Raw genomic sequence first — 21822 nt, forward strand, 5'->3', positions numbered from 1 at the left:
CCCCACGGGGTGGGGAGCACACTGGGAAGGCAATTGCGTTCAGGGTCTGTGGTCCCATTCTGAGCGAGACACGTCCTCCAATCTGAAGGAATTGATGGCGGTGGAACGCGCCTTACATAGGTTTCTTATACCTCTGCAGGGTAGACATGTTAGGCTACTCTCTGACAACCAGGTGACCGTTGCTTATGTGAACCACCAAGGAGGTACACGATCTAGGTCATTAATGAACGTTACGAATCATATCTTTCAGATGGCCGAGAATCACCTGCTCTCCCTCACGGCCCTTCATATAAAGGGAAATCTAAATACCATGGCCGATTACTTAAGCCGCAACGAGCTCAAACAAGGGGACTGGTCTCTAAAACCGGCTGTCTTCAACCAGATCGTGCGGTTGTGGGGATATCCAGAGATAGATCTGTTTGCCAGTCGAGAAAACAAGAAACTCCATCAATTCTGTTCCCTAGACCCAAGGGACAATCCATACGCAGTCGACGCTCTTCTGATCCCCTGGAATTTCAATCTCGCCTACGCTTTCCCTCCTCTGAATCTCATTCCTCTAGTTCTGAGAAAAATTCGGGAAGACGGAGCCCGAGTGGTTTTAATAGCCCCATTCTGGCCCAGAAGGTCTTGGTTCCCATGGTTGAGAAGCATGTCCATTTCCCAACCATGGATCCTCCCAGAAATACCGGACCTCCTTTCCCAGGGTCCAGTCTTCCATCCACGAGTAACCAACTTGCACCTGACAGCGTGGAACTTGAGAGGTCACTTCTGAAAGGAAAAGGATTCTCCCAGAATCTTGTAGATACTCTACTTAAAAGTAGGAAAGCCTCCACGACTAACATTTATGTTAGGGTATGGAGGAAGTTCCTATCAAGTTCAGGAGCACAGATCGATCAAAAACCTAATATTGCTCAAATCCTAGAGTTTTTACAGAAGGGCCTAGAGTTAGGCTTAGCCACCAACACCCTTAGAGTTCAGGTTTCAGCTCTAGGGGCACTATATAATTCCAACATAGCCAATAATCACTGGATAACAAGGTTTTTCAAAGCGGTCACCAGATCCAGGCCGGTTATTAAACCGAGAATAGTTCCATGGGACCTAAATCTTGTGCTCTCGGCTCTAACACAAGCTCCGTTCGAGCCCATTGACTCTGTCCCGATCAAGATCCTGTCGGTCAAAACAGCCCTCTTAGTTGCTCTTACATCGGCAAGAAGGGTTAGTGATCTTCAGGCATTATCCAGGCAACGTCCATATATGCAATTTTTGGAAGATAGAGTGGTGATGAGGCCTGACCCTCTTTATCTTCCAAAGGTTGCCTCAAAATTTCATAGATCCCAGGAGGTGATCCTACCTTCATTTTGTCCTAATCCCTCTAACAATAAGGAGCAGAGATTTCATTGTTTGGACGTACGTAGGTGCCTTCTTAGATACATTTCAGTAACAGACACCTGGAAAAAAGACCACGCATTATTTTTATCCTACCAGGGGGTTAGGAAGGGACTTAGAGTATCAAAAAATACCCTAGCCAGATGGATTAGGGAGGCGATATCTCTTGCTTATACCGCAGGTGGCGTGGAAATCCCAGAAGGTATAAAGGCTCACTCTACTCGTGCGGTGGCCACATCCTGGGCTGAGAGAGCAGAAGTATCGATTGAGGACATCTGTAAGGCGGCCACATGGTCTTCTCCATCCACCTTTCTTAGACACTATAGATTAGATCTAGGTGGCTCCTCCGACCTCACGTTTGGGAGAAGGGTGCTGGAAGCTATTATCCCTCCCTAGTCACCTTTTCACTTCTCTGAAAGTCTCTCGTTGTGCTGTCATGGCGACTGAATAAATACGTACGCTACTCACCTGGTAGCAGTGTTTTTTCAGGAGCCATGACAGCACCCTTATATTCCCTACCCTCTTTGTTTATGGGTTTAACACTTCCTTTAGAGAAATTCCTAAGTTTATTCACTGGGTGAATTGTACCATATATTAATATTGTTTATGTGCTACTAACCTAGAAGGTCCTTTCATACTCTGTAAACCAACTGGCGGGGGAGTGAGGTGCCGCCCTTTTATGTCTGAGGTTTCCTGTCCCTGAAGGGCGGATCCCCTCTCTCGTTGTGCTGTCATGGCTCCTGAAAAAACACTGCTACCAGGTGAGTAGCGTACGTATTTTTGCCTCGTTTTTTTTTTCTTTTTTTCTTACGGTGTTTACTGAAGGGGTTAACTAGTGGGACAGTTTTATAGGTCGGGTTGTTACGGACGCGGCGATACTAAATATGTGTACTTTTATTGGTTTTTTTTTTTTATTTAGATGAAGAAATGTATTTATGGGAATAATATATATATTTCATTATTTTGGAATATTTTTTTTTTTTTTACACATTTGGAAATTTTTTTTTTAACTTTTTTACTTTGTCCCGGGGGGGACATCACAGATCAGTGATCTGACAGTGTGCACAGCACTCTGTCAGATCACTGATCTGACATGCAGCACTGCAGCCTTCACAGTGCCTGCTCTGAGCAGGCTCTGTGAAGCCACCTCCCTCCCTGCAGGACCCGGATCCGCGGCCATCTTGGATCCGGGGCTGGAGAAGGGAGGGAGGTAAGACCCTCGCAGCAACGCGATCACATCGCGTTGCTGCGGGGGGCTCAGGGAAGCCTGCAGGGAGCCCCCTCCCTGCGCGGTGCTTCCCTGCACCGCCGGCACATCGCGATCATGTTTGATCGCAGTGTGCCAGGGGTTAATGTGCCGGGGGCGGTCCGTGACCGCTCCTGGCACATAGTGCCGGATGTCAGCTGCGATAAGCAGCTGACACCCGGCCGCGATCGGCGGCGCTCCCCCCGTGAGCGCTGCCGATCGCTATGACGTACTATCCCGTCCAGGGTCAGATAAGCCCAGGGCACCTCGACGGGATAGTACGTCTAAGGTCACAGAGGGGTTAATGATCACTGGGATAAGGGACAGCACGCTTTGTTGAGGACGGAAGGGAATGAGACAGCGTTTGGTAGTTATTTGAAAGAAGTGGCATGGAAAGATTTGTGGAGAGTCCGTAATATTGACACATACTGTTTCTCCTGTTATTCGGCGACATATGGCTCTTTATCTCGTATTGATTTGGCCCTGGGTAATGAAGGAATGGATAGGTTGGTGCAGGAGGTGGAATATATGCCTAGAGTAGTGTCGGACCATAGTCCGTTGGTAGTAACACTGCAAATTGAAGGCCCGGGGGAGATGGCTAAGCTGGGTTGGAAAATTAACCCCTTCTGGTTACAACTTCTTGATATGGGAAAGATAGGGGAAGAGCTAAAGGAATTCTTTAAAATTAATAATGGTAGTGCAGCGAAGCATGTGGTGTGGGATACCATGAAGGCATATTTGAGGGGGATATTATTTAAAGAGGTATCTAGACACAAGACACGAACAAGGGAATCTGATAAAGTGGTATTGGAAGAATTGAGGGTAGCGGAGGCTGCATTGAGTGATCTGCGCTCACAAGACATGCCCTGGAATTAGAGAATGGTAGTATTGTAACACAGGGGGCCCAAATTTTGGAAGGATTTAAGGGATTTTATAGCAAACTATATTCATCACAAATGGGGCAGGGAGAAAAAGATATTGACAAGTTTCTAGAAGAGGCAAATTTGCCTAGAATAGATGCAGAGGACAGAGACTGATTAGATAGGCCGCTTACGGTGGAGGAGTTGGAGGGTGCCTTGAGGTCCATGGCGGGGGGGAAGGCTCCGGGGCCGGACGGCATTCCTGTAGAACTCTATGGTGTCTTTACTGAGGAATTACTAGCTCAGTTATTGGGGGTCTTTGAGGAGTCACTGGAGAGGGGAATATTACCTACTTCTATGAGGGAGGCCATTATTGTGGTCATCCCCAAACCAGACAAAAATCCACGGCTGCCGGAGTCATATAGGCCAATATCACTCCTAACAACAGATGTTAAGATTCTGGCTAAAGCCTTGGCGAACAGACTGACCCGGGTAATAGATAAAGTGGTTCACTCGGACCAATCGGGCTTTATGCCTAATAAATCCACTGCCATCAACCTGAGAAGGCTTTTTCTCAATATGCAAATACCGGCTGATAATGCTGGTAGGAGAGTGGTGGTTTCCCTCGATGCACATGAGGCCTTTGATAGTATAGAATGGCAATACTTGTGGTCGGTACTGAGTCGCTGTGGGTTTGGGCCAGTCTTTGTGTCATGGGTGAGACTCCTATACTCCTCTCCAGTGGCTAAAATCAAAGTGAATAATGCGCTGTCAGACAGCTTTCAACTGTTTAGAGGTACAAGGCAGGGGTGCCCGTTGTCCCCGCTGCTGTTTGCCATAGCGGTGGAGCCACTGGCAGCGGCCATTAGAAGGTCACAGATAGTGAAGGGGTTTGTGTATGGGGAAATGGAAGAAAAAATTGCTCTGTATGCAGATGACATATTGCTTTTTCTTGAGAGTCCTGGGGAACCTTTAGGGAATGTAATATCATTAATTGAGAGATTCGGGCCAATTTCAGGGTTAATTATCAATTGGGATAAATCGAGTGTTTTACAGGTGGATAGAGAAATGGATTGTACGAGGGAGGTGGAAGAAGGCACAAAATTAAGGGTGGTTTCACAATTTAAATACTTAGGGATTCATGTAACTCTCCCCTTAACTAGATTTGAGAAACTTAATCTTGAGCCGTTAATAACTTATTTTTCGGACTATAAGACGCACCGGACCATACGACGCACCCCAAATTTGGGGTGAAAATTGCAGAAAAAAAGATTTTTTATAACATGGGGGTCCGTCTTATTGTCCGAATTTACAGTATCTTATGGCGGTGGCAGAGCAGGGTCACAGGAGGCAAGGTGTCGGCAGAGGTGGGGTGATGCTGGGATGAGGAGGTGCTGGGATGAGGAGGTGCTGGGATGAGGAGGTGCTGGGATGAGGAGGTGCTGGGATGAGGAGGTGCTGGGATGAGGAGGTGCTGGGATGAGGAGGTGGTGCTGGGATGAGGAGGAGGTGCTGGGATGAGGAGGAGGTGCTGGGATGAGGAGGAGGTGCTGGGATGAGGAGGAGGTGCTGGGATGAGGAGGAGGTGCTGGGATCAGGAGGTGCAGTGAGAGGTATGGCGTGAGAGGGGTCCCTGGCGTACCATGCAGGCTTACCTAGGTGGCAGAGGTGCGGTGGCGGGGGTGTGGTGGCAGAGGAGGCGCAGTAAGCAGGGTCCCTTTCCCCGGTATGGTGATGCAGCAGACCCGGTATGCAGCAGAGCCGGGTGAATCCTCTTGTTATCGGTGGGCGCGGCCTCCGGAAAATGGCCGCCACCACCGATAACAAGAGGATTCACCTGGCTCTGCTGCATACCGGGCCTGCTGCATCACCATACCGGGGAAAGGGACCCCGCTTACTGCGCCTCCTCTGCCGCCACACCCCCGCAACCGCACCTCTGCCACCGGACCTCTGCCACCGCACCTCTGCCACCTAGGTAAGCCTGCATTGCGACTATTAGACGCACCCCCCATTTTCCCCCCTTTTTTGGGGGGGAAAAAGTGCGTCTTTTAGTCCGAAAAATACGGTAAATTGCGCTCCAAGATCTCAGCTTGGAGTAAGCTGCATTTGTCGGTGGTGGGTAGAGTGAATCTCCTCAAAATGGTAGTGATGCCTCAGATTTTGTATATTTTGCATAATTCTCCGGTATGGATCCCAATGAGCAGATTTCGTAGACTAAGATCATTATTCGGAGAGTTGGTGTGGGGAAGGAAGAGTCCAAGGATTAGGCAGGAGATACTGCAGAGACCCAAAGACGAGGGGGGGCTTGCCCTGCCTAACCCCTGGTTATATTTTTTGTCTGCACAGAGCCAGCATCTTAGGGGATGGGGGAAAGGGCTCGAGAAGGGACAGGGTCATAGTAGTCTGGTATATATTATCGGAATATGGCCCCTGAGTCAGGGTCTAGAAGCAGGACTCTTTAAGAAATTGGGGACTTGTCTTCACACCATAAATTTAATTCATAAGGTATGGCAGACGCTTAAACGAATCAGGGGGGTGGTGAGATTCACTGAGTTCTCACCTATTTGGGATAACTCCTCTTTTCAAGAATTCAACCATATGGAAGGAATGGGAGAATGGAGGGAAAAAGGCATTGGGTTGATAGGTCAATTGATTCATAACGGGAGTCTTAAATCTTATGATATGCTGCAGCAGGAATTTCAGTTCCCGGGGTTAAAGTGGTATCAATATAGACGGGTTCAGCACGCATTTCAGGCACAAAAGAGGAGAGGGCCCCATAGTGATTCAGACGGATCTCATGTTGGACTTTATATTAAATAACAATGGAACAAAGGGGGCAATATTGGAAGTATATGGGGATTTACTGCACACATTTCTAGCAGATCACCCTATTAAGGCCAGAGAGAAGTGGGAGGCTGAACTGGGGGAAATAGACGATGATAAATGGGAATCTATTTTAGAATACATACCCAAATTATCGATGAGTGAACCTGGGAGACTGTCGCAACTGTATGTGGTAAATAGGGCTTATAGGACACCTGACATGTTGTTTAGGGCTGTGTTGAGATCTGATTCTGGGTGCCCTAGATGCTCTCAATCTCGGGTGGGTATATTGCACATGATATGGCTCTGTCCCAGACTCTTTTCGTATTGGGTTGTAGTGTTGAACCAAATTGGGGTGATTTATGGGTGTTCGATTTCCAGGGATCCAGTGGTTTGTGTACTTGGGTATGTGGAGGAAATCTTGGCCGACGAGCCTGCAAAAATGGCAATTGCTAGATTACTGTTCATTGCAAGGAAAGTGATTGCAAGATATTGGATTAGGGAGGAACCTCCTACCAGACGAGAGTTTGTTGCGCAAGCGACTCATATTGTCCAGCTCGAAAAAAGCATTTATACTAAGAGGAATAGGATGGGGTTTTTTCAAAAGCTATGGCAGCCATGGCTGGATGGGAATAATTGAGGGATTGTGGTAAACAATGTTAATGGTATAACATGCCTGTAATGGGTAATATCTTCTTTCCAAGAGTTTTGTATGGTTGGGGGTGGTCTTCTGAGGGGAGGGGGGTGGGAGGGGTTTATTTTCTTGTTAATCAAAAACACGAATGTAATTTGTTATATAAGTGGATAACATTTATTATGATCAATAAAAATTTATCTGATTCAAAAAAAGATTAGAGAAATGAATATGCGGCTCCACCCCTATGGGAGTGGAGTCCATATTCATTTTTCTAATGAGCGGTCCCACGTGACCGCTGAAGAGGGGAAGAACTGCAGCACCCGAAGACCATGGGACGGCAGGGGGAGCGTCAGGATCGCCGGGACTAGGTAAGTATGTCACAGCGCCCTCACCCGCCGACCCCACCGCTACCGTGACTCGAGTATAAGCCGAGAGGGGCACTTTCAGCCCAAAAATTTGGGCTGAAAATCTCGGCTTATACTCGAGTATATACGGTACTCCATTTGGAGTATTGTTTTGTATGATCTGATTGTGAAGTGTAATTGTGGGCAACCCCTTTAAAATGAAGCACTAATACGCACGAGACACAGTTTATTAAAATTAATATCCTTTCCAAACCCTTCCCATGTGGAGCCATGTAAAAACTGTTCCTCATGGGCAGTAAGCTTTCTGAAATAAAAGCCAGTGCACATTAGGGGGTGTAATAACCAGTATTTAATTTCTATTAAGTCAGTTGTTTTTTTTTTCTTTTATGAATTACTTCAATTGGAAAATAGTTTTGTGTGATGTTAACGCGAATGGGAGATCAAGGGCAAACCGTTCATTTAAAAATTATTTACGGGTACTGAAGAGCAGAATCCACTAAAATGGATAGCCTTTCCAAACCCTGCCCATGAGGAGCTGTTTAAAAAAAGTGAATTAACTTTTTGTTTTTTTGTTAGAATTTACAGAAGGAAAGCCAGCAGCTGAAAATCCATATTGAAGAAGCTAAGCAGAAACAACAGGTACGGCACCCAGTATAAGTATTATTGTCACTTACTGATCCAAAGTAATATAGAAATTGCCATTTTGTGCACATTGCAAAACGGTTGTGAAAACTGTTTCTAGTAACTTGTTTCTATAAGACGTTATCGATGCTTGAAGTTTCAGGTTCAGAATAACACGCGATCAAAAAGACTGATATAAATAACCATGGTACCGCTGAAAACGTCATCTTGTCCCGCAAAAAACGAGCTACCATACAGCATCATCAACAAAAAATTAAAAAAGTTATAGTCCTCAGAATAAAGCGATTTAAAAATAATTATTTTTTCTATAAAATAGTTTTTATCGTATAAAAGCGCCAAAACATAAAAAAGATATATATGAGGTATCGCTGTAATCGTACTGACCCGAAGAATAAAACTGCTTTATCCATTTTACCAAACGCGGAACGTTATAAACTCCTCCCCCAATAGAAATTCATGAATAGCTGGTTTTTAGTTATTCTGCCTCACAAAAATCGGACTAAAAAGCGACCAAAAAAATGTCACGTGCCCGAAAATGTTACCAATAAAAACGTCAACTCATCCCGCAAAACAAGACCTCACATGATTCTGTGGACCAAAATATGGAAAAAGTATAGCTCTCAAAATGTAGTAACGTAAAAAATATTTTTTGCAATAAAGAGTCTTTCAGTGTGTGACGGCTGCCAATCATAAAAATCCGCTAAAAAACCCGCTATAAAAGTATATCAAACCGCCCTTCATCACCCCCTTAGGGAAAAATTAAAAATGTAAAAAAAAATGTACCGTATTTATTTCCATTTTCCCGCTAGGGTTAAGGCTACAGTTAGGGTTGGGGCTAAAGTTAGGGTTTGGATTACATTTACGGTTGGGATTAGGGATAGGGGTGTGTCAAGGTTAGGGGTGTGGTTAGGGTTACCGTTGGGATTAGGGTTAGGGATGTGTTTGGATTAGGGTTTCAATTATAATTGGGGGGTTTCCACTGTTTAGGCACATCAGGGGCTCTCCAAACGCGGCATGGCGTACGATCTCAATTCCAGCCAATTCTGCGTTGAAAAAGTAAAACTGTGCTCCTTCCCTTCCGAGCTCTCCCGTGCGCCCAAACAGGGGTTTACCCCAACATATGGGGTATCAGCGTACTCAGGACACATTGGACAACAACTTTTGGGGTCCAGTTTCTCCTGTTACCCTTGGGAAAATACAAAACTGGGGGCTAAAAAATAATTTTTGTGGAGAAGAAAAATTATTTTTTATTTTCACAGCTATGCGTTATAAACTGTACTGAAACACTTGGGGGTTCAAAGTTCTCACAACACATCTAGTTAAGTTCCTTGGGGGGTCTAGTTTAAAAAATATGGGTCACTTGTGGGGGGTTTCTACTGTTTAGGTACATCAGGGGCTCTGCAAACGCAACGTGACGCCTGCAGACCAATCCATGTAAGTCTGCATTCCAAATGACCCTCCTTCCCTTCCGAGCTCTGCCATGCGCTCAAATGGTGGTTCTCCCCCAAATATGGGGTATCAGCGTACTCAGGACAAATTGGACAACAACTTTTGGGGTCCAATTTCTCCTGTTACCCTTGGAAAAATACAAAACTGAGGGCTAAAATATAATTTTTGTGGGGGAAAAAAAAAGATTTTTTCTTTTCACGGCTCTGCGTTATAAACTGTAGTGAAACACTTGGGGGTTCAAAGCTCTCACAACACATCTAGATGAGTTCCTTAGGGGGTCTACTTTCCAAAATGGTGTAAATTGTGAGGGGTTTCAATGTTTAGGCACATCAGTGGCTCTCTAAACGCAACATGGCGTCCCATCTCAATTCCAGTCAATTTTGCATTGAAAAGTCAAACGGCGCTCATTCCCTTCCGAGCTCTGCCATGCGCCCAAACAGTGGTTTACCCCCACATATGGGGGTATCGGCGTACTCGGGACAAATTGTACAACAACTTTTGGGATCCAATTTCTTCTTGTACCCTTGTGGAAAAAAAATTGGGGGCGAAAAGATCATTTTTGTGAAAAAATATGATTTTTTATTTTTACGGCTCTGCATTATAAACTTCTGTGAATCACTTAATGGGTCAAAGTGCTCACCACACATCTACATAAGTTCCTTAGGGGGTCTATTTTCCAAAATGGTGTCACTTGTGGGGGGTTTCAATGTTTAGGCACATCAGGGGTTCTCCAAACGCAAAATGGCGTCCCATCTCAATTCCAGTCAATTTTGCATTGAAAAGTCAAATGGCGCTCCTTCGCTTCCAAGCTCTGCCATTCGCCGAAACAGTGGTTTACCCCCACATATGGGGTATCTGCGTACTCAGGACAAATTGTGCAACAACTTTTGGGTTCCATTTTCTCCTGTTACCCTTGGTAAAATAAAACAAATTGAAACTGATGTAAATTTTTTGTGAAAAAAAGTTAAATGTTCATTTTTATTTAAACATTCCAAAAATTCCTGTGAAACACCTGAAGGGTTAATAAACTTCTTGAATGTGGTTTTGAGCTCCTTGAGGGGTGCAGTTTTTAGAATGGTGTCACACTTGGTTTATTTTCTATCATATAGACCCATCAAAATGACTTCAAATGAGATGTGGTTCCTAAAAAAAAAAATGGTGTTGTAAAAATGAGAAATTGCTGGTCAACTTTTAACCCTTATAACTCCCTAACAAAAAAAAAATTTGGTTCCAAAATTGTGCTGATGTAAAGTAGACATGTGGGAAATGTTACTTATTAGGTATTTTGTGTGACATATCTCTGTGATTTAATTGCAGAAAAATTCAAAGTTGGAAAATTGCGAAATTTTCGCCAAATTTCCGTTTTTTTCACAAATAAACGCAGGTAATATCAAAGAAATTTCTTTATCGCTTCATTGGGGGACACAGAACAACCGCAAAAAGGAAAAAAACAAGTGGCTCCTCCCTGGCAGTATACACCCACCGACAGGCACCAAGCACCTCAGTTTGTGCTTAGTGTCTGTAGGAGGCTGACCTGGATCTCCAGATCCGCTGCTAACCCTGCTTTCCTTTACAGGTTTTTATTGTTTTTATTAACGATTTTGTTTTCTCTTTCAGATACAGCATTCAAGGAATCAGGGTGTAATCTCCCACCCTGCCTCCCCAGGAGGGCGGCTGACCGAGCAGTGTGGTGTCGCCGGCATCACAACTCTCAGACCGCCGGCAGGACATTATCCCCTGTCACCCTCCCAGGTGCTCCAGGGTCTATACGGTGGCGGTCCTAGCCAAAACAGTCCCCCTCACCCCTCTCCTTGGAGAGGGCTGAGAGGAAGACGGTGGTCACCAGCGGTGACCCTCCCCCTTGTCTTAGGGGTTGAGGCCGGCCCCTGGACGATCCTCTCTTTGACTGTGGAACCGGACGTGCAGGTAAAAGATCCTTTAGCCCTTCCCACAGCAGCCGCTTTATCCGCAGCAGTATTTCTGAGGCTGGCAGCGCTCTTACCCTGTGCCCTACGTCCCGCCTTTTTACTTTTGTTTTTACCGCTGCGGCTGGCCACGCCCCCTCCCAGTAGGCCATGCCCCCTTCCCAGGCACGCTTTTTCGGCGCCCTTTTTTTCCCTCCACTCAGGATCGCACTTACAACCGGGCACGCCCTTCTTTTTCTGTGTGGCCCTATCAGGAGCCTTGACTTATTCTTTCAGCACAGCTCCGCCCCTTCACCACTGGGACTTCCTGCCTTTGCAGCTCCGTGCACAGGAGGCATCGTGCGTTGGGGGACACAGATAACTCTGCTCTGCGGTGCGGTAGGCTTGCGACGCTATATCGACCCCTCTCTCGGTATTATCCATACCACTGTAGGTTCACTTAGTCTATTCTGTAGGATAGCGCTGCAGAATCTCCTTATGTCCAACTCTTCTGGAGCCCTCTCTACCAAACCTACCATAACTCATTACGCCTGCGCTCGTTGCAAGAGAAAGTGGTCAGTAGGCCAATTGTCGCCTCTCTGCCAGTCCTGCAGTCCCCATGCCATGTCTGCCCACAGGAAGCTTCTGACTCTCGGGATGGTGGCGCTCCCCCTCCCCCTGAGTGGGCCATTGCTATCTCGCAGTCTGTCTCTGATTTGACTAGGGTGTCTCAGTCTCTGGTCCAGGCGCTTGAACGTCTTTCACAGCTACCTACAGCCACCAGTGCTCCGACCGTCTCCCATGGCGAGTCGGCCGCACCTGATCCTGAACCACAGGGAGACAAACCAGCCAGCCGTTATAGAAAGAGTACTCTGTCTGACTCCTCGTCTGGTTCTCCGGATCCCTCCGCAGCGCTCAAGCTGCTCTCCTCCTCCCAATTCCCCTCTTCAGAGGAGGACATTGGGTCTGATGTGGATTCCCAGTCCGGTTCTGACTCCAATTCAGACCAGGCTTCTTGCATGCAGGCTATCGTAGATAGTCTCATTTCGGCTATCTCGCAAACCCTCAAAACTAAAACAAGACGCCCCCCCCCCCAGGATTCCTCTGTATCTTTTAAGCGGGTGAAGCATCCCTCTCGCTCTTTTCCTACTCATGATGAGTTTCAGTCTACCCTGTCTAAACACTGGGAACATCCTGAAAAGCGTTTTTCTGGTAATAATAATAATAATAATTTTTATTTATATAGCGCCAACATATTCCGCAGCGCTTTACAAATTATAGAGGGGACTTGTACAGACAATAGACATTACAGCATAACAGAAATACAGTTCAAAACAGATACCAGGAGGAATGAGGGCCCTGCTCGCAAGCTTACAAACTATGAGGAAAAGGGGAGACACGAGAGGTGGATGGTAACAATTTCTGGTAGAAAACATCTGGACGTGCTCTATCCCTTTAGCTCCGATCTTCTTTCTAAGTGGGCTGAGTCTCCCAAGGTGGATCCGCTGATCTCTCGTCTTTCTTCTAAGACGGTTCTTTCCTTGCCGGATGGTGCGTCGCTTAAGGACACATCGGGACAGACAAATTGAGGTGCTGGCCAAGTCAGCCTTTGAGGCAACGGGTGCTTCTCTCTGTCCCAGCTTTGCTTCCACCTGGGTGGCTAAGGCCATCTCTGCCTGGGCCAAGATCCTTCTTTGGGGCATTTTGGCTTCAGCCTCCCCTACCGAGCTGGCTGACCTCGCAGACCAGATTAACCACGCAGGAAAATACCTTCTCACTGCCTGTCTAGATGCAGCAGCCTGTTCGGCCAGGGAAAGCAGCGACATTGTCGCTATTCGCCGCATTCTTTGGCTGAAGGCATGGAATGCAGATGCTGCTTCCAAAAAGTCTCTCACCAACTTAGCATTTCAAGGTTCCAGGCTTTTTGGTGCTCGTCTGGATCAAATTATCTGACGCGACTGGAGGCAAGAGTACGTCTCTCCCCTAGTCCAAGCCAAAACGTTTCTTTAACACAAAGGGTCCTCCGACATTTCATCCCTTTCGACCATTTGCAGCCTCAGACTCCTCATCTCAACAAGAGCGCCCCGCTACCACGGGTGAACGCAGAAAACCCACTTACAAGCCAGCTCCCATATGGAGGTCCAAGGCTCAACCTCCCAGGCCTTCCGGATCTCGTTCCAACAGATACCGTTCTAAGTGATGGGTCGCCCCCCACCTGGGAGTCTTTCCAGGGTGGGAGGCAGGCTTCTTTCCTTCAAAGACACCTGGCTGTCAGTGATCAGAGACGCTTGGGTCAGAGAGATCATTACCTCCGGGTACAAAATCGAATGTTCTACCCTCCCGGAAAATCGCTTCTTCCTCTCTCGTCCGCCAAAGCAACCGTCCCATTTACCCGGTTTGCTTCAAGCCTTGGCGTCTCTGGTTGCCGCCGGAGTTGTAGTTTCCGTTCCTTCCGATGAGCGTTTTTCCGGGTTCTACTCGAACCTTTTTGTAGTCCCAAAGGACGGGTCTCTCCGCCCTATCCTGGATTTGAAACTTCTGAACCGCCACGTCCGACCTCGCCACTTCAGGATGGAATCCCTGCGGTCAGTGATCGCTGCCTTGGAACCCGGGGAGTTCCTCTGCTCGGTCGACATTCAAGATGCGTACCTTCATGTCCCCATCTGTGTACGGCATCAGAGATTCCTTAGGTTTGTAATCAGACAATCATTACCAATTCACGGCCCTTCTCTTCGATTTAGCGTCTGCCCCCAGAGTTTTCACCAAAATCATGGCGGCGGTCATGGCCCTCCTTCATTCCAGGGGGATTCTCGTTATCCCCTACCTGGACGATATGTTGATCAAGGGGTCGTCTCGTCCAGACTGTGCTCAGTCTCCAGGTCTCCAGGTCTCTCTGGACACCCTGACCCGTCTTGCCTGGATATCAACCGTGCCAAGTCCTCCATGATTCCGTCTCAACGACTGTCCTTCCTGGGTATGGTGTTCGACACGAACTTTGCTCGGGTCTTTCTCCCAAAGGACAAGTACTCAGTTCTCCTCAAAGCGGTCCGTCTTCTCAAACGCCCAGCTCCCCAGTCGCTTCAGTTCTGCATAGGAGACCTGGGGAAGATGGTGGCCTCCATGGAGGCTGTACCCTTCGCCCAGTTCCACACCCGCCCTTTCCAGCTATTCCTCCTATCCACCTGGAGCAGGTCTTTGGACTCCCTGGACCGTCCCTTTCACCTTCCTCTCCAGGTTCGTCAGTCCCTAACCTGGTGGACGCTGTCCTCATCTCTCCTGAGAGGAAGATCTTTTCTTCTCCTTCAGTGGCAGGTCATCACCACCGATGCCAGCCTACTCAGGTGGGGAGCAGTCTTCCGACATCACACGGCTCAGGGCCGTTGGACCACCCAGGAAGCTCTTCTTCCCATCAGTCTCCTGGAGATCAGGACAATCTTCCTTGCGCTACTCCACTGGCAGTCTCTTCTGACGGGTCTCCCCGTCCGCATCCAGTCGGACAATGCCATGGCCGTGGCATACTTAACCACCAGGGCGGTGACGCTCTGGTCATTCCATGGTCCCAGTTTCAGTTTCCCTACCTGTTCCCTCCTCTCCCCTTGATTCCAAAGGTGGTAAAGAAGATCAAGTTAGAAGGGATTCAGGTTATACTGATAGCGCTGGACTGGCCAAGGCGTCCGTGGTACGCCGAGCTCATAAACATGCTCGCGGATACTCCTTGGAGACTCCTGGAAAGCCGGCGTTTTCTCGTATCTACCATAGGTACTGGAAGGCTTTTTTCCGGTGGTGTGAAACAAAAGAAGTTTTCCCGATGTCTTTTTCTCTAACGGATTTTCTTGGTTTCCTCCAGTCTGGTCTCGATTCGGGCTTATCTCTCAGCACCCTCAAGGGACAAGTTTCCGCTCTGTCGATTCTCTTCCAGAGTGACCTGTCCTCCATTCACCAGGTTAGGACATTTCTACAGGGAGTTGCGCATATCGCCCCCCCTTTCCATTCCCCTTTGAAACCTTGGGACCTTAACCTGGTCCTTGGTGCTCTTCAGGCTGCTCCCTTTGAACCTCTTCAAGACGTGCCTTTTTCCCTTCTCTCTTGGAAGGTGGCCTTCCTCGTCACCATCACATCTATTAGGAGGGTTTCTGAGTTGGCATCTCTTTCTTGCCGTTCCCCCTTCCTTATTCTTCATCAGGATAAGGTCGTTCTTAGACCGGTTCCCGAATTCCTTCCCAAGGTGGTCTCGGCTTTCCACATCAATGAGGACATAGTCCTTCCATCATTTTGCCCTTCTCCAGCTCATCCTTTGGAGAAGTCCCTTCACAAGCTTGACGTGGTCAGGGCCATTCTGGTCTATCTTTCTAGAACCGCTCCCTTCCGTCAATCCGATTCTCTCATTGTGGTTTCCGAGAGTCGTCGGAAGGGCCTTCAAGCGTCTAAATCCACTATCTCGCGTTGGATTCGTTCTGCAATATCAGAATCGTGCCGTGTTCATGAGGCACGTCTTTCTCCGGGGGTGCGAGCCCACTCCACCAGAGCTGTCGGAGCTTCTTGGGCTGTTCACCACCAGGCTTCTGCCTTGCAAGTTTGCAGGGCCGCAACCTGGTCGTCTTTGCACATTTTTACGAGGTTCTATAGGGTTCATACCCAAGCCTCGTCCGATGCAGGTCTTGGTAGGAAGGTACTGCAGGCAGCGGTTGCGCACCGGCCAACCTGAACCATTATTATATTCTTTCTACCCATCCTTTTCTGGGACTGCTTTTGGACGTCCCACGGTTGTTCTGTGTCCCCCAATGAAGCGATAAAGAAAGAGGGATTTTTGGTACTTAACGTAAAAGCTCTTTCTTGGGGCCTTCATTGGGGGACACAGCTCCCTCCCTAATGTTTATTTTGGTACCGTATTGGGGTCTAGGTGACCTAGTTGAGTTGGTACTTATAATTTACGAGTTATGTTACTTCTCCTACTGCTTTTTACACCAACTGAGGTGCTTGGTGCGTGTCAGTGGGTGTATACTGCCAGGGAGGAGCCACGTGTTTTTTTTTTTTTCCTTTTTGCATAGTGTTAGCCTCCTAGCAACAGCAGCATACACCCACGGTTGTTCTGTGTCCCCCAATGAAGGCTCCATGAAAGAGATTTTACGGTAAGTACCAAAAATCCCTCTTTTACCACTATCATGAAGTACAATATGTCATGAGAAAACAGTGTCAGAATCACCGGGATCCGTTGAAGCGTTCCAGAGTTATAACCTCATAAAGGGACAGTGGTCAGAGTTGTAAAAATTGGCCCGGTCATTAACGTGCAAACCACCCTTGGGGGTAAAGGGGTTAATTGCTACCAGGTTCTCCTGAAAATAACACCTATCAGTTCTTTGTACTTGATCAGGTTTACACACTGAGATTTTGTGCAGATCCACATCCCCATGAATCATCATATTAACCTGTTCCTGACCGCCCATTGCCATGTAAAGGAGGGAGGTGACAGTCCAGAGTCTGCAGCAATGTTATTTGGCATAACTGGGTTAACACTTCAGCAATCTAGGTTCCCAAATGGCGGGGAGGGAAAGACTGAAGCGGTTTACCATCGCCCCTTTTGTTTTGGAGCTACATGGCCTCAATTAGCTCTTTGTGTTGACTAGAAACTCACTGATGCTGCTATTAGACCCGGTAACAAAATATCTGCTGAACATCTACGTAGCAGAGCCAGATGAGCTCGGCCAGTGACTTGTGGCACAGCAGGGTGATATATGGTGATATATTTCCTTTAACTGGGACTTCTATAATTGTGAGTCATAAACTGAGCATTAAAAAAAATCTTTCTCCTACGCCTCATTGGCGGACACAGGACCATGGGTGTTATGCTGCTGCCACTAGGAGGACACTAAGTAATACAGAAAAGATAGCTCCTCCCCTGCAGTATACACCCTCCTGCTGGCTCCAAGTGAACCAGTTCTTGCTTAGTGTCTGTAGGAGGCACTTGGGTCTGCTTTCAGACCCCAACGTTTTTATTTTTATGTTTTATTTTTATTCTATTTTTTCCCTTAACGGAGCAAATGGGGGCGACTGATCCTTTCTAGGTTCCGATCTCCCCCGAACCATCAACAGGCAAGTACGTGGAGCGTTCCTCCCGTATCCTTTCCTGCAACGTTGGATGCCAGCCCTGAGCTCACCTTATGGGCGACGGTTCCTTCGCCTTTCGATCTCCCCCCTCCATAGCAGGCGACCACATGGAGTAGCCCTCCATCTACCTCTCCTGGAGCCAGGTGCATAGCCGGACATAATATGTATGGCGTCCGTGCAGCCCCCCACTGCATCACCACTGATATAGCGGATAATGCAAGGCGGCACAAGGTCTCCACCCCCTCCCTGACTATGGCGATGGTGGATTCAGCACCGGCCCACCGCATCTACCATGAGAACACTGCAGAGGCCGAGGCGCTGGGGGATCCTGGTCCCCGGGGTATGGAAGGTCCGCACCTCTAACAGGGCATAAAGCCCAGGTCCGTGGGTGGTCTGCAGTGCGGCATTTCTATAAACAACCATAGAAAAAACACGATCAAGAACACCCAACAAAATAATAATAGAAAATAATATAAATCCTTTATTAAATATGAATAAAATACAATATGTGATGAGGCCAGGGAGGGAAGTAGAAAAACTCAGGTCACAATGTGCACCATGAAACGGCCAGGGGTACAAACATGTAGACCATATAAACAATACCAGTCAATATCTAAGTCCTAAATGAGGATTAATGGAGATGACCATAGCAGGAAGACAATATCCAAATAGGAAGTACATCTAGTCCTATTTGGATATTGTCTTCCTGCTATGGCCATCTCCATTAATCCTCATTTAGGACTTAGATATTGACTGATATTGTTTATATGGTCTACATGTTTGTACCCCTGGCCGTTTCATGGTGCACATTGTTACCTGAGTTTTTCTACTTCCCTCCCTGGCCTCATCACATATTGTATTTTATTCATATTTAATAAAGGATTTATATTATTTTCTATTATTATTTTGTTGGGTGTTCTTGATCGTGTTTTTTCTATGGTTGTTTATCCTTGTGTAGCGATTATCCCATAGATTTGTCCGTTATGGCCCATATATAATATTGGATTATATATCAATTATTTTACAACTGTTATATGGGCATGCTTCTCATGAAGTTGTGGTTTTCATTTTTTGGCATTTCTATGAAGGAGCGCGGCTGAGTGATGGCACTAATAGCGGACGCGAGGCCGCAACCGCAAGTTTTTAAAATTTAGCCCCCGGCTTCTCCCCTTCATACAGGCCGGAATTCTTGGCTACGCCCACCGGCAATTATCGCTGCCCATCTTTTCTAGCGCTTCTCGTTCTCTGAGAAGTGCGCTCACAGATCTCGGCGGCCATCTTGGGACACCCACAGCGCTGGTGCTGCTCCAGCTCTCCTAATCACAGCCTTCAGGACCTTACATTGCGGACCTTCCCTGGGGACTCAAGACACAGGACCTGGGTAAGCTGCAGAAACATAGCTTAACCCTTTCCCTGCTAGTAAGCGCTCTCCTCAAGGCTACTATGTCTCAATCAAGGCCTCACAAAAAGTCTGGGAAAACCCAAACTGTATTCTTCGCTGCATGTACCTTTTGTAAGGTCTCATTACCCTGGGGTCACAATACTGCATTTGACCTGGTGACTGTTCAGGAACCACCTGTTACTGATACCGAACCTAGTAAGCCTGGACCCCTGAGTGGGCTACATCCCTTACCGGGTCAATGGAATCCTTTGCAAAAGCGTTAGAATCGTTCTGAGACCCCTACTCTAACCAGGGCACTCTTGCGGATGACGCTTCCGATCGTCAAAACCCCTCGTACTCTAGGGGTCGTGCCTTGCCAAGGAGCTCTCGCTCTTCCAGAAAAAGGACTCGTGCCATATCCCCAGACCATCACCGGGTTTTGGTTACTGAGCGCTCCATTTCTCGCTCCTTTTCCATTGGAGCTAGTAGAGAACCTGTTTCAGAGGACGATTCTGACACGTCCCTAGATCAGGAATTTCATCACGATCAGGATCCGTCCAGATAAACGATTCACAGGGCAGAAGCCCATGGAATCAAAATATCCCTTTGCCCAGGATCTAAGAAAAGATTGGTCGCAATCTCCCCCGGTAGATCCTCCGGTATCACGCCTGGCTACTAAATCTATTTTATCCTCTTCGGAGGGCGCCTCTATTAAAAACCCAACCGATCGACAATATGGCTCGTTCAGCCTTTGAACACTCTTCCCATCCTTTGCCGCTACGTGGGTGACTAAGGCTATGACCCACTGGGCTGAGGTCTTGTCTGCAGCAGTGCTGGATACCGAACTCCCTCCCGAGATAGCAGACCTCGCTACTCAAATAGCCAGAGCCGGTGATTTTGTAGTGACCGCGTCCCTGGAAGCCGCTAACTGTGCTTCGCAAGCAGCAGCAAACGCCATCACCATCCGAAGGTCCTTATGGCTCATAGACTGGCGTGCGGATTCTGCTTCCAAAAAGTCATTGACTTCTTTACCATATCAGAGCGGTCGCCTTTTTAGAAGAAAAGCTCGACCAATTAATTTCCGACGCCAGTAGAGGGAAGAGTAAATTTCTTCCACAACAGAGACCATTTTGGCCCTTTTGGAACCAGCAGCAGCAGGGTCTGTCCCGATTTTTTTTTTTTTTTTTTTTTTCGCTTCAACTCAAATTGTTCCTCTACTTTCACTTCTTCCGGACCTGGCCGGGCACAACGTAGGGATAGAGGTCCTCAGACCTCTTACAAACCTTCCCCTTCTTGGAGAGGCAGGCGTAGGCAGTCAGGATCCAAGGGGTCCAGACCGGGCAGGTCTCCCACACAGACTCCCTGCGGTATCCGGAGGACACCCTCAAAGTAGGCAGCCTCCTGCTTTCCTTCAGCGACGCGTGGCTCTCGGTCGTTCACGACGAATGGGTCCGCGACCTAGTGTCCTCCGGATACAAGATAGAATTCTCCTGTCTTCCACCAAATTGTTTTTTTTCCTGTCTTCTCCTCCCAGGGCAAAGGCATCAGAATTCTTCCAGGCCTTAAGCTCTCTAAAAGAAGATGGGGTTATTATCCCGGTCTCTCAAAGCGAAAGGTTTCAAGGTTTTTATTCAAACCTGTTCATTGTTCCAAAGAAGGACGGTACAGTACAGCCCATAATGGACCTAAAACTGCTGAACAAGTTCGTCAGGGCGCGACGGTTCCGGATGGAATCTCTTCGTTCTGTCATCGCCTCCATGGAGAAAGGCGAGTTCCTGGCATCTATAGACATCCAGGAAGCGTACCTCCACATTCCTGTTTAACCTTCACACCAAAGGAAGATCACTTTCAATTTGTTGCTCTGCCCTTCGGCCTCGCCATTGCTTCCAGGGTATTCACCAAGGTCATGGCGGCTGGAACAGGACAGGAACCCGTTCTCTCTCTATCGTCGTTTCCTCCTTCCCAAGTGAGTCAGACAGTCCCTCAGGTGGTGGACTTTGAAGTCCTCCCTGAATCAAGGGAAGTCTTTTCTCCCAGTACATTGGCTAGTTGTGACAACAGATGCCAATCTACTGGGCTTTTGAGCGGTGTTCCACCTTCACACTGCTCAGGGCCGCTGGTCTCTTCAGGAAGCACGCCTGCCCATCAACATCTTGGAAATACGGGCAATCAGGTTAGCTCTTCTACAATTCCATCCCTTCCTGGCGGGTCTTCCCATCAGCATTCAGTCCGACAATGCCACAACGGTGGCATACATCAACTGGCAGGGAGGAACACGCAGCAAGGCAGCCATGACTGAGGTAGGCCACATTCTCCGTTGGGCCGAGGAAAACTGCTCAATGATTTCTGCGGTTCACATCCCGGGAGTGGACAATTGGGAGGCAGATTTCCTCAGTCGTCAAGGCCTCAACTCCAGGGAGTTGTCTCTCCATCCGGAGATCTTCAACCAGATCTGCTGTCGTTGGGGAACTCCGGACGTGGATCTGATGGCCTCACGGCTAAATTCCAAGGTTCCCGACTTTATAGCTCGGTCCCACGACCCAGCAGCCATTGGGGCAGATGCACTCGTACTCCCGTGGCATCATTTTCGGCTTCCGTACATATTTCCCCCGCTCCCCTTACTGCTGAGAGTCATCAAGAAGATCAGAGCAGAGCGGGAGTGGAAAATTGGGAATCAGATTTCCTCAGCCGTCAGGGTCTCGACTCGAGAGTGGTCTCTCCATCCGGAGATCTTCCACGAGATCTGCTGTCGTTTGGGAACCCCGGACGTGGATCTGATGGCCTCAATGCTAAATTCTAAGGTTCCACACTTCATAGCTCGGTCCCACGATCCGGCAGCCATCGGGGCAGACGCACTCGTTCACTCGTGGCATCAGTTCCAGCTTTCGTACATATTTCCCCCGCTTCCCTTACTGCCGAGAGTCATCAAGAAGAGCAGAGCGGAGGGGATACCAGTAATCCTGATTCGACAGATTGGCCGCGCAGGGCCTGGTACGCCGAACTAGTTCAACTAGTCGCCGATGT

At 47.9% G+C, this 21822-nt stretch overlaps 1 protein-coding gene across 20 annotated transcripts in view; it reads left to right on the forward strand.

The window, feature by feature from the left end:
• The window catches only part of KTN1 (kinectin 1), a 197824-nt gene that overhangs the window by 123491 nt on the left and 52511 nt on the right, over positions 1 to 21822 (forward strand). For 16 of the 20 annotated variants that reach the window (XM_069732747.1, XM_069732819.1, XM_069732828.1 and 13 more), the window contains exon 30: positions 7894 to 7956. The exons of the other annotated variants lie outside the window; for them this stretch is intronic. In XM_069732747.1, coding sequence (XP_069588848.1) covers positions 7894 to 7956 — 63 coding nt within the window. The remainder of the gene's footprint in view (positions 1 to 7893; positions 7957 to 21822) is intronic. 20 annotated transcript variants of the gene reach the window in all.

The sequence above is a fragment of the Ranitomeya imitator genome, chromosome 1, assembly GCF_032444005.1.
Source record: "Ranitomeya imitator isolate aRanImi1 chromosome 1, aRanImi1.pri, whole genome shotgun sequence".
NCBI lineage: Eukaryota > Metazoa > Chordata > Amphibia > Anura > Dendrobatidae > Ranitomeya > Ranitomeya imitator.